The sequence below is a fragment of the Fopius arisanus genome, unplaced genomic scaffold, assembly GCF_000806365.1.
Source record: "Fopius arisanus strain USDA-PBARC FA_bdor unplaced genomic scaffold, ASM80636v1 scaffold00070, whole genome shotgun sequence".
In the NCBI taxonomy this organism is placed as follows: domain Eukaryota; kingdom Metazoa; phylum Arthropoda; class Insecta; order Hymenoptera; family Braconidae; genus Fopius; species Fopius arisanus.
Window position 1 is genome coordinate 79,924 of NW_011887809.1, and position 13,482 is coordinate 93,405.

Here is a 13,482-nt window from a genome sequence, read left to right on the forward strand (position 1 = left end):
TGATTAGACGTGAGGATTTCATCCCTAATGAGGAGAATTGAATAAGATAGTGGAAGATAATTAGAGATAATTAGAGATATTGCGGAATTCATTGAGCCTCGGGGACAAGGCCAACAGGAATTATTTGATGTTTGCTATTTTCGGATTTAATCGATTCTTTATCGCATTCAATCTCACCGAACTAGGAATTTTATCACTTTTATTTATTCTATTTCATATGAATTATTCATTTGGCACTCGGGATGAATCGGTGATATCTACAGATGATTCAGAAAATACTGGCAATTTTTTAACGATTTTTTACGATATTATGAGCCTGACTGGAATTGTTGATAATGTTATATCCACTAGTTTAATTAGTTTCAAACTCGTTCATTGGGTGCTGATGAATTATTCATTTATATTGCGCAACGCAGTCACCAATTTCCAGAGGCTCATTCACTCGGATAGAGAATGAGAGGGAAGACGTGAACATGACTTCGAAATTTCGTTCATTATTTTGAATAATACAGACTGAATATTACATACAATTCCCATTTACTCTATTTACCGATATATGCGAAAAGTCTAATGATTTTTAAAAAATCCCCTTCTTCTCGATTTTCACATTCACGATTTTCACTGAACAATAAATTCCACCAATAACCACAATAACACCATTTTTTCTGATTATTCAAATTGCCAATTGAATTTAAATGAATTATACAATAAATTATTGAACCGTCAGGTTGAAATTTTTTTGCAAAAAAAAAAGGACGAATGCTCCCATACATATTTAAGTTTTCGATTTCGTGTCGAGGGGATGGTGTGAATCAATGAAAAATAGAGTATCTCGGTTGAATTTGTTAATTGTAAGTGTGAATGTGATATTGTTTAGAACAAAGCCACGTTAAGCTGGTTATATGGTGTGTTGCAGACACGAGGTGCCAGTCACCTCGGAGCCGATCACGGTGATACACATGGACGAGGACGTCGTCGTGGTCAACAAGCCCGCATCCATCCCTGTAAGTGGTGTACTGCCAGGACTGTACTGCCAAATGTCTCATGCTTACTTGATCATACTGCATCTATCAGCATGTCATCAATTTTTATTCACTCGCATCAATTTTCCCTGCTATTCACACCTCATTCTCAACGTAACTGTATGCACTCCCTCTTCATGTTTTATATGATTTTTTATATTTATCTCTTTCATTTTTTATTATATCCAATCAAGCCTGGCTTGTGCGATCCTTCACCTCCTTCGTAATTTACACCTCTTCGTTCGTTCTCCCTGATTTTAGTTTTCAGTGTGCATCATTTCTCTGATTTCTCCCTCATCCCACATTTTTTCTCCACGTTTTACGGCGTATGCACATGTAATTGCATTTTTTTTTCACTGTCTCAAGACGAAATAAAATAAAATAAATGAATTTTCGAAATTCGACGAGTTGATTTTGTCTCACAGGTCTTACCGGTGGAAAAATCTCAGGATATTCAATTTCCCCGGTGTTTTCCACTCTCGGATTTTCCTCCCTCTATAGCCGTCACAATAAACCCGAGAATTAAAACACCCTGTTGTACTTAAAAATTCCGTGGACCCACCACCACATTTTCGTGGACATCGAGACGAAACCCCACGTGTGTTATCCGCATTTAAAAATTCCCGTAACCCGAAACGCTGCCCAGAAAAAAAAATCGTGAAAAAAAAAATCGTGAAAAAAAAACAATCCGGAGATCGCGTCACGACGGAATTATTTCCAAACGGCCGAGAGACCTCAATGCGACTCAACTGTACAGCCCACCTAGAAGAGAGACTATCACTGGAATTGCTAATTAGGATAAACGAGAACCCCGAGCTCTATATACTATATACGTGGAAAATCATTGTGAGAATTCGCGCGACTGTGATATCCGCGTCGCCGCCCGAAATATTTCCATATTCATATTCAACGCGCCCTGAAAAAATGAAAGAGATTAAATAAAAAAAAAGCACACACATACCAAATGGAAATAAAGAATGGCAAGTGGGGCAGACCTTGAGGGGTTGGAAAATTAAAATTATCGGGTTATCGCGGTGGAAAGACAGTGAAAAATTGGTTTTCCGCGGGCGCGGAATTGCGCGTGAGAAATCAGAGAATTCGGAAAATTATGAAAATTCCAAAATAACAGACCGTGAGTTAATAACGATAATAACCAGAATTAGTGAAATTGGAGGGAATTCCGGAGGGTTGTCAGACCTAGTCGTCCATGTTCCCGTAATTAACCCCATAAATTTCGCCATAACAAACCTTAAAAAACCTCGACGATCGCGTGCACCGCGTAATCGATCCATTTGGACATCATGGAGACACAGGATTATGTATATCATTATCTCGTCACGGTGACTAGTTATTTCCCTGTGAGCCTGAGTTATTACCCCCTCGATTCCCACCTCAAAAATATTTAACGATATATTTTTAACCATTTCCCCAAAAACTCAAAAACCATAATTCCACAAATCGAAAAAATTTAGCGAATAAAATCCATTCCCCATTTCCCCAATTCCCCCAAAACGAATAAAAAAAAAACCCACTATAATTATTAATTATTTCTCACAAATGAATACCAACGAAAATTCTCTCGATAGTTTAAAATCAGGTGGTGATCCCCGAAAATTGAAACTTTATTCATCAGTGGAGATAACACCGGAGAAAATGTAAAAATCCATTCTCCCTTTATCGGATCTAGTGTGGAGGTGAAAAAAAAGAGAGCAGACAAACCAAAGATAAATAAACCAGCGAAAAAAAAAAACTAGCTGAAAGTAATTGCATCGAGGGAAAACAAACTGCACTCGTTGCATCGGAGATAGCGATCGGTGCATTACGCAATCCATCTCGAACAGTATTTTTTTTTCATGTCCATCCCGATGAGATTCGCGAAGAAGATAATGCAAGTCCCGGTGTCGTAAACAAGATTTAAATGACCGTTGAATTCACTCTGATGTTTATAACCCGTAATGAAGGGGGATAAATAAAAATGGTGAATTAATGGATCCGTGGGAGAGAAATATTTTGGGGGAGACAATGAGTTGCATCAGGTGTAATGGAATGTGATTGCTTACGAAATTGCCAACTTTAATGGATATTTATTGAACGGCAAAGAGTATCCAGGAATTTTACAATTTTTCCATCAAAAAATCCTCCACTATCCTAGCTGAACGTCAGAATTGTGAGAATATTCTCCGAGAGTAATCTAAAAATTTGTCATCATCTGTATTCCCTCTAATTTGTCAATTGCAATGTTTGATTGACAAATTCGGTAATTTCGAATTTCAGAATTCGCAATAGGACGTACGCCGTTAGGAAGCAATTGAAATTTCGTGAACAGTTGACGAGTAATTGTCAAGAGTGTCATTGCACTCGATTGACGGAGAGAAGCTGATGAAATTGCAAATTTCAGAAATAATTGTCCTAAATTGCCAATTTTTCTTCATTTCCCCGGCGATTCAAAAATTTTAATTAAAACTCGAGATTCCTATAGATCATTACCAGCACCATAAAAATGAATGAATAAAAAATATTAATATCATATCAATATTATTAATAATCATTAATAAAAATTTTACCATTCGTCTCCTCTCAAAATATAAATAAAAAACATAAATAGTCGAGCTCAAATTAATCCTAATCAAGCGAAATTAACCGTTAATAAAGTCCAATTAATCCGTAATGAAATTTGTTGATCCTTAATCATTAAAAAAAAAACGCGATGTTTTTTTACCCTTACCAGCTTGACCCTGGAAATTTTTCCCTTTTTTCAGGGTTATATAAGGGGTATATAATTAACTTGAGTTCATTAGGGATAATTTAACCGGAATAAGGCTTAATTGGGCTTAATTAATGTCAATAAAAATACATTAACGTCAGAATCAACTGGTGGGATTTAATTCACTCCTTCCCCTCCTTGATTTACGATCCACCCTCGCAAAAAAATGTATTTACATCTGATATTTATTAACTAACCGGGTGTGAGTGCCACGTGAGGGACAAATAGTTCGCTAATAAAAATACTTGGCAAATCTCCAATCGCACAATTCACGAAGCACTTCCGCGTGGTCTCGCGGGTTCATTCACGTGAAGAGATGATAAAAAAAAAATCTCTCCGAAAAGATGAAAAATGGGAGAATAAAAAATCGTGTGCAGTAAATCTTGGTGGGAAAACTAAAGAACTGTTCTCCAGGAAGTCTCTCGTGTTAGGTAAGCTCTGACGCATGAGCTCATACAGAAAGGATTTTTATGATCTGAGGTAACATTGCAACGGTGTCATGAAGACGAGCTGAGAAATTTTATAATGCAACAACGGTTGTTCAAAAGTTCTTTAAACCGTTATTTGAATTTTTCCTACGGAATTCGATGAATCGACGAATCACTGGATTTTCCGGGGAATAAAATAATTGCGCGGTATCCACTCTATTTTTTTTATCACTTTAAGACGTCATAAAATTTTGTCATTCAATATAATCCATTGGTATCGATGCATCCTCTAAACAACAGCTGCATCTGAACGATTTACAGTCTCATTTTCCTGTTTACGCGTGTGGATTTTCGTCGCTCCCGATTTCTCGTATCTTTTCCGGGATTCGACAATAAATTGTGTCGCGGTTTTTTTATTTTTTATTTTCCATACCACTGATCATAAAGCAATGCATTGTTGATTGCGAGAAACACCGGAGGCGCGAGAGAAATCTCAATTTTTACTTTTTCTGATATTTCAATTTCCTGGATTGCACTGGATTTTTACTATTGCTCGAGGGGATTGCTCCTTTGATGTGACATCAATAACAATAATAATCAATAATAATAATAATAACAATATTGAGTGATGAATATTTTTTTCGTGTCCCCAAATTTTCGTAATGACGTAATAATTATCTCGAGATGATTTTTCCGCATGAATTTTCAAATTCCCCGAAATGTTTTTATCACTAATTGTCATGTTTATTAATTACCCCTCCCCCATTCATCCCCAAACTCATTCTGAATGACCGATTGTTTGTACTGGGGGTAGAATTTTTTCTCGCTCCTGCACCAGTCACCTCCCAATTTTGCACGATGAATTTATTGATGAATTGAAATGTGTTTTTGATTGATTACAGGTCCACCCCTGTGGTCGTTATCGTCACAATACTGTCGTGTTTATTCTCGCTAAAGAATACAATCTGAAGAATCTGAGAACAATTCACAGGCTGGACAGGTTGACCAGTGGTATTCTATTGTTCGGTCGAACACCAAAAAAAGCGAGACAGATGGAGCATCAAATCAGAAATAGACAGGTACTCCACTAATGATCAATCAGTCACTCATTACGAAGACTTGACCAATAGATCATTCTTCCAAAATGTCAATTCCCTGACAATTCCACTTAATTAAAAATACTCAATAAATCGTGACCGATCCCCAGGTGCACAAGCAGTACGTCTGCCGTGTGGAAGGTGCCTTTCCAGAGGATGAGGTTGTCTGTTCAGAGGCAATCGAAGTTGTCTCCTATAAAATAGGAGTGTGCAAGGTATCGGAGAAGGGAAAGGACTGCATAACCCGTTTCAAGCGTTTATCGTACAATGGAAAATCATCAGTGGTGCTGTGCAAGCCACAAACAGGTAGAATGCACCAGATACGAGTGCACCTGCAGTACCTGGGTTACCCAGTGGTGAACGATCCCCTTTACAATCACACAGTGTTCGGTCCCGAGAAGGGAAAGGGTGGTAACATAGGTAAAACCGATGAGGAGCTGGTGAAGGATCTAATTGGCATTCACAACGCTGAGAATTGGTTGGGAATGGATGGGGACTCGGAGATGTCACTTTTCAAACCAAAACTCGATATGGAGGATCGAGTGTCGAATTCCAGTGGTGATAAGGACAGCAATGGCTCGCCATCGTCAACGCCAGGTTGTTCACCGGACGATGAACAGCCACAGCAGCCACTTCCATCTGCCCTCAAGGTCACTGTTGGTACGCAAACAGGTAGTGAACCACCTGATACAAGTTTTACCAATGACAAGGTGACGGTTGATCCTCACTGCTACGAGTGCAAAGTCAAATATCGTGATCCAAAACCATCGGATCTTGTTATGTATCTTCATGCATGGCGATACTGTGGACCTGGATGGGAGTATGAAACACCATTGCCTGCTTGGGCTGCCAGTGATTGGAGTGGTGGTGATGATCGATAGTCTGGGGATTCCATTGTTTATCGGTCGTTGTTCATTTTTACGTGTTTTACGAGGAGCCATATCTACGAGATGACGCTGACCCTTTTTTTGATATCCTACCCCGTGCCTTCCATCCGTTTGCGAGCGCCTCTTCCAGGACTTGGGTGACTTTTTTCTTTTCTTCGTTTTTTTTTTCTGGGGGTAGTGAAGTGGCCGTTGAGGGGAACCACAGCTGGCGAGATTTTTTTTTCGGGGGCTGCACTGAGAATTCGTCAAGCATGTGCCCTTTTTTTTTATCGTAATGGTTTTTTTTATTGCTCTGGTGGAAAATTGGGGATTAGAACATTTTGGATCGGTTTGGAAATTAATTTTTTTTTGAAGGTGCATACTTCTCGCAAGTGCCTGAGGCCTTGGGAAAAATATTTCTTTACTCTGTGTGCTTGTGGATATTTGACAGTGAAGATAATTGAACTAGAAATATTTTCAATGACTCCCCCATGTTTTTGTTTAAATAATTAATTCCAGGGAATGTCATAGGGATGGATAATCATCACTGAGTGATCAGTGAAAAATCAAACTTCCAAATCTCTCTATTCCAGGCACAATTTAGTTTGGAATTCTGACGTTTTGGGGCAACTGTAAATGAGGGAATTCAGCTGTCGGATGGTGGAACGATTTGAAAGATTTAAATCAGATCTGAGAGTGGCAGATAATGGAAGTATTTTTCACCAGTGCAGAATTAGATCCCAAAGATTTTGTTGTGATATTCAGGGAAAAGCAAACTCGTCTGCCACTTCACAACAGAATCGAAGGTTTTAACATTTTCATTTATTATTCAAAAATGGTCAACCAAGAATGGAGGCTTCAATGACGACATTTATTATAGTAGCTTCCGGTCCCCGGAATGGTGGGACCAATCACCCGCGCCTCGTAGCGTTGCTTCTCTTCCGATGAATAAGTAAACGACAAATCGATGAAAATAACTCGTAACGAGCAATTCATTCCAAAATTAACCACTTAAATCCCTTCGTTTTATCACTCGCCTCAGCTTTTCTCGGCGCGTGTCATATTGATTAATCATTAAACACCGAGCAAACATTTTATTTTAATACTTGCCCGAAATTCCATCACTCAAATGTCATTGACACTCATTGCATTCCCCGCACTAAAAAAAATTTTTCATTTTAACGACAGATATCGAAATGATTTTTTTTTTTTGGCTGACCCAGAAAAAGAATTGGTGGAAAAAAAATTTATCTCTTAGGATGGAAATGTATTCGTTTATGGATTCGAATAAATCAGTTTTTTATGATTACGCGAAATGCTCGTTCGAGTTATTGTCACTTTTGTTCAAATAGCAAGGATCTGTTAGCTCGCATTGAAAAGTAGAGAGACGTCTATTTTTATAGGCCGATTATACAGAAAGAATGAGAAATAAAGAGACACGGTGCGTGCCCACACTATTCAATTCCGTGGTGGAGTGGTAGTAAATTGGAAATATCTCCGGAACAACTGGGTGTATCGAAAAATGCTAAAAAACTTTTTTTCTATCCCACAAAATTCCCTACAAAAAGTTCCCGTACCATTTTTCCCTCGGCCCACTGCTTCCCGAGATATCCACAATTGTATTTATTCACATTTGTCTCTAATTTGTCCTACCACTTTACCATTCAATCAATCATCAAAAATAAATTTTAAAAATTATATAAAAATTATTCAATCAATGAGCACGACAGTGCGAATTTGGTAGCATCCGTGAGCTTTAAATCATATCATCAAAAAGTGATAAAAATATCCGGTATCATCAGTCACAGATAATACAAAGTGAAAAGATCAGAAATATCGTATCGTATTGTTTTCATTGAGGACCCACAGGTTGTCTGTTACGTATTTGCATCGACAACTCAATTGTACGAGTCACCGATGCGTGACAAAGTGTAATACTCCTCCATCAAAAAAATAATACCACCGAAACCAAAAAAGAAAGGAACCACCGGATTGGAAAATATTATTTTATTACTCGATCACGCATGTCTCCGAATTGGCCTTAGTGTTGTATATCGAGAGCGTGGCTCAACGCGAGACGAAAACTTAGAAAAAAAAAATCATAATAGTAAGAAAATTCAAAGAACTAATAATCTTAAATGGCAAAACCAACGGACCTACCATAAAAGACAGTTTGTGCGCTTACTAACAAGAGAGAAAACCGATTCAGCAGTGAAGTAGTTTTCCAATGATATCCCGAAATCTACCGGAGATACCACAATTTTTGACTCGACCTTTTTTGCAGATGACAATCTGCCCGTCAAAAAAGGTCTCCATAAAAATTCCGTTATCTCGCGTCTATTCCGAGATATCTCCCAATAACTGTTATGCAAACAGTTAAATTAATTTACCCTTTTCCACCACTTCACTACTGACTCTAATTAAAAAGAAGATGAATTCCCCTTGAATTTATCGTATCATGTAATCGCTACGTTAATGTATGTAAAGGTAAGATTAATAAATAAAAACTAACGTTTATTGATGATAATAAAGTAAATAAAATAAAGGAAATACAAAAATGAAAGGAAGATTGCTGCTGAGACAGAGGAAACGTCACGTGTGAGAGATTTAGTGGCATGAGAAAGAGGAAAATCTTGTCTGTCAAATGAACGAGCGCTTTTGTATATATTATATATATTGTATACGCACATTGTAATGACGTATTATCGTGTATCGTAACGGATCGTTAGCGTTCGTGAGTAAAAACCCATTTTGTGGAGGTGGAGAATAAAAATTCTTGTATAATGAACGAATAAATGCTAATTATTGTTCGGTAAATTGCCAGTTTGCTGAATTTTCTATGTGCATATTTTTATGTACTCTCTTTTTTTTTGGATTAATCAATGGGTGTATGGAAATGACTAGTGGAAAAGTGGTGGTTGCAGTGGTGGGAAGATCGGTGGCGATAAATCGAGTGTAAAAGGCCCGTTAACCCAGAAAAATAGGAGGAGCTATTGGTGTATGAATTCTTCAGGAGCCATAATTTTTCAGGAGGTAAGAAGGCCGGGGGTTTCTCTGGGTATTTTTTTTTTCATTCACAGGGGAGAGTCAGTAATGATTTTCTGTTGTGGAATAGCTGGGGCTCATCTCTAATAAATTACAGTGAGTCGTTCCTTCGACGTGACCCCTCACCCTCATTTTTCCCGTTTCGATTAATTAATGTTTTACAAATAATAATGAATGATCATAAAACTTCAGTGTAATGAGAGCGGATATTAACTCCTATCGTATGCGTAAATGTATCCTGTGCCCAGTGGAAGATAGAAAAAATAATTCACGACTACATGTCGCAATTTTCAATAAATATTGGTAATTACCTCGATCAACGTTCCAAGAGACTGAGTCCGATAATATACGTTTCGCCCCTCCCCCTCTTTGCGACGTAAAAAAAAAAGAAAACTTCAAATAACTGCCAGAGTGCAATGAATAATGCAGCAATAGCCTCAGAAAATCGATGGATTTGGGGGGAATAAATTGACGATATGATTTATTCATTTATTTTTATTAACAACTTCCTTATCGGGCTTTACACGACCTGAAAATCCTGATCCTATCGAGTGGATTAATCTATGTACACGTGAAATAAATCTCACCTCGACTGCTGGGGGAATAATTTAACCATTTGAATAAAATTAATAGATTTTTTTTATACTTGAACATGTACACTGTTAAAAAAATTCTGAATCATTAATTTCCATTTATAGAAAAAATGTTGATTTTCCAGAAGAAAAATCATTTCCTTGATTTTCTTGAATTTCCACTGAATGGTATAATTCAAATGAAATTTTTAACAGTGTTGTACTAGGAGTTTAGTTGCAAGCGCGTTGCTTGAAAGTTTGAATTCTCTCCTCGATAACTGGCCTGAAGTGACGGATTAGACCTTGGACTGGCCAGGCTGCACCATCGGCTAGGGCGCAGATAGTGTGGAGTTCGATCTGCTTCGTCAGCTCCCACAGCATATCTATTTCATGCTCCTCCGCGTTACCCTCGACAAATCTTGAATTAAAAATATCATCTGTGATTATCGTCAATCTGCATGAGGGAGGTAAGAGGATAAGCCCTTTCGCTTTTCATTGATGCAGGCTATTTCAGGAATAACTTGGGAATCGAGAGGCTCAGGAGTGCCCCGAGGAGGTAATTCTAACGACTCCAAGAGTGGTCCAGATTGCACGATATTTTCAGAATCCAGGACACGAGAGTGTCCCGAAAATGTCACGAATTACAGAGGATTCACCTATTAATAACATCGACGTCTAAGAATACAAAATTCAATAGATGATAAAGAGAATAAAGTACAAACAGCTCGAAGTAGTCCCCAGGAAAATAATGACAAAAATTATAATTTACGAGTCAACTGAAAGTTTCCAGTTTGTGGAGCAGAAAAATTTGAATAAATACTTCCTCGGACGATGTAAAAACCCAGCAATTGCCCGCAATTATCCAATTATCATGGCTCGATTTCTGAATAATTTAATTAGCCGACACGACATTCGACATTTTCAAAAATTACTGTCCCACCCACCGACCTGACATTAATAAAACAAAGTGAATGGGTGAGTCGCGTGCGAGACCAGAACACGCTTATCACAGACAAATTAACTTACCGGCTCATTATTTTGTACATCCAACTTATACCCTCGCGGCAAGGAGTGCATTGACCACACGACTCGTGTTTGTAGAAGCTGATGAGGCGAGCGATCGCCTTGATTACGTCCGTCTGTTTGTTCATCACGATAACAGCAGCCGTTCCGAACGAGCTCTGCACCCTGACGAGGTCATCGAAGTCCATGAGCACTGTGTCACAGGTGCTGCAAGAATACAGGAGCAGATCGATAAAATCCATCAATCGTGCGTCAGTTTAATTGGTAATTTACCATTTTTATGGAACGTTCATCTCAAAATCTATAGCAACTTAGAAAATAATAAACTGATCAATAAATTTATCAACTACTCATTATTATTTTCATAGTGTAATTATCCCCAATTTATTGTAATGAGAAAATTATTCATTGAATTGATTTTGAATAAGATTGTGAGTATTATTTTGTATTTTTCAAGATTAGAGTTGTTCTCCCCTAAATATTACACCCGCAATTTCGAAATCGCTCTGAAAATCCGAAGTCAGCCCCAACCCGAGATTATCAGTACCATGAAAAATTAACAAGTCAATTCCACAGACTGGTAATTACTTTCCAGTTTGCTTAAAGTAACCCCTAATAATTAACAACCTTTTTGGAATGATGGGCGTAGAGGATCCACCGGGAATAACACCGAGAAGATTGTCCCAGCCCCCAATTACACCACCGGCGTGTCTCTCAATGAGTTCCTTCAGTGGTATCGACATCTCCTCCTCCACAGTGCATGGATTGTTTACGTGACCTGAGATGTTGAATAGTTTGGTACCATGATTACGAGGCCGGCCGAAGCTAGCGAACCAGGTACCTCCACGACGACAAATAGTCTGTAACGATGCATAATCACTATTGAATTATTAAATCCAATTACTCCACCCAAAAGGATTTTCACGTAGAAATAAATAAATACAACTTGATAATGGAAATAAGACTACCGGTGATACAGCAACAGTTTCCACATTAGTAACCGTAGTGGGACACCCGAAGAGGCCGACATCAGCAGGAAATGGTGGTTTCAGCCTGGGCTTTCCCTGTTTTCCCTCGATACTCTCAATCAGCGCAGTCTCCTCACCACATATGTAAGCACCAGCTCCACGTTGAACGAAAATATCAAAATCATATCCAGTACCACATGAATTTTTGCCAATTAAGCCAGCCTGATAAGCCTCGGCAATGGCTACCTGCATGTTCGATGCCTCATTATAGAACTCTCCACGAATGTAAATGTAGGCTGCACAAGCCCCCATGGCACGTCCAGCAATTAAACAACCCTCGACAAGTTTATGGGGATCGTGGCGCATAATTTCACGATCTTTGCACGTGCCTGGCTCACCCTCGTCAGCATTGACGACGAGATACTTGGGCCTGCCATCCGATGGCTTTTGCATAAATGACCATTTCATTCCAGATGGAAATCCAGCCCCACCGCGACCACGGAGACCCGATACTTTGATCTCATTTATTATCCAGTCCGACCCTTTATCGAGAATTGCTTTGGTTTTGTACCAGTCACCTCGCTTCAGGGCACCCTTCAGCCTCCAATCGTGTCGACCATAAAGATTCGTGAATATACGATCCTGATCGTGAAGGGGGGCTCCACATTTCTAGTTCACCAGGAGAAAATAATGCAAGAGGCCAAATTTTATCACTTCATTCAAATAATGAATTTTTCTTAAAGTCAAGAAAAAAAAATTCAAAAATGAATGATAAAATTAAAATTGTAGGATAAATGGACGCTCTGTCCACATCCTGACTGACTAAATAATTTATTAAAGAAGAAATCAGAAAACAGAAATCGCCGAGAATATATTGATGAATGAAAAAAAAATCCCCAATCGATTTGATAATTTAAATATGACGAGAAGTGTCTGAAATAATTTAAAAATGAAGAGAACTTTCAAGATATTAATAAATAAATTCAATTAAACTAGCTGTCTTTACCCTTTCATGATAACTCCCCTAGAATATTGATTCCCCAAAAATACACGCAATATTGCCGCGAATGGTGCAATCGTCAAATTTACGTCGATGATTTTTCGAAACGATTTGATCGAGATGAAAATTCTTAATGATAACACTTACCTTTCCTTCGGGTGCAGCATCAGCCAATTTTCGGGTTTGTTGGGTGGTCAACGCTGGTCCCAGACACTCTATAACACCAACAACCGAATTATATAAGTCTCCAACAGCGTAAATACCAGATGAATTCCCTCAAAAAGCCACTCAATCAATTCCTCAATATCCCCGGTAGATCCCGAATTATAATCATGATTAATTAAACCAGTGAAATTATTAAACTTACTTAATTGTCGTCCGGACACCGAAACACAGCGAGTTATGACACCCGCCATCTTGCCCCAATGACGTTTTTTATGTTCAGATCAGAGACAGGAGAATTCCACTCCGAAAATCAGCTGATACCGACGGAAATCCCTTGTTGGTGCCGCCATCATGTGTCGACATTCGATACGAAATTATCGTATGACGATAATTTTCCAAAATAAATTGCAGCTTTCTGTACATTAATTTATATTTAAAAAATTGACATAAAAATTTAATAGATGGATTATCGAGAATGATGGTTTTTAAAATAATTTTTTTGTCGTTTAAAGAGCAATCATGATTTATCTCT

At 38.3% G+C, this 13,482-nt stretch overlaps 2 protein-coding genes across 2 annotated transcripts in view; one reads left to right on the forward strand and one right to left on the reverse strand.

The window, feature by feature from the left end:
- Positions 1–8,994, forward strand: part of LOC105269455 (RNA pseudouridylate synthase domain-containing protein 2) — a gene marked incomplete at its 5' end in the record, with an annotated part of 87,965 nt that extends 78,971 nt beyond the window's left edge. The window contains 3 exon segments of the mRNA XM_011309716.1: positions 917–1,004; positions 5,117–5,293; positions 5,422–8,994. Coding sequence (XP_011308018.1) covers positions 917–1,004; positions 5,117–5,293; positions 5,422–6,192 — 1,036 coding nt within the window.
- A 941-nt stretch (positions 8,995–9,935) lies between these two features.
- ND-51 (NADH dehydrogenase (ubiquinone) 51 kDa subunit) lies at positions 9,936–13,259 on the reverse strand. The gene is made up of 6 exons (XM_011309718.1): positions 13,153–13,259; positions 12,933–13,000; positions 11,786–12,454; positions 11,445–11,677; positions 10,821–11,024; positions 9,936–10,212 (listed from the first exon to the last, which is right to left on the reverse strand). Exons 1-6 carry the CDS (start codon positions 13,199–13,201, stop codon positions 10,026–10,028), a joined length of 1,410 nt encoding a protein of 469 aa, XP_011308020.1. The 5' UTR covers positions 13,202–13,259; the 3' UTR covers positions 9,936–10,025.
- Positions 13,260–13,482: the final 223 nt, after the last annotated feature.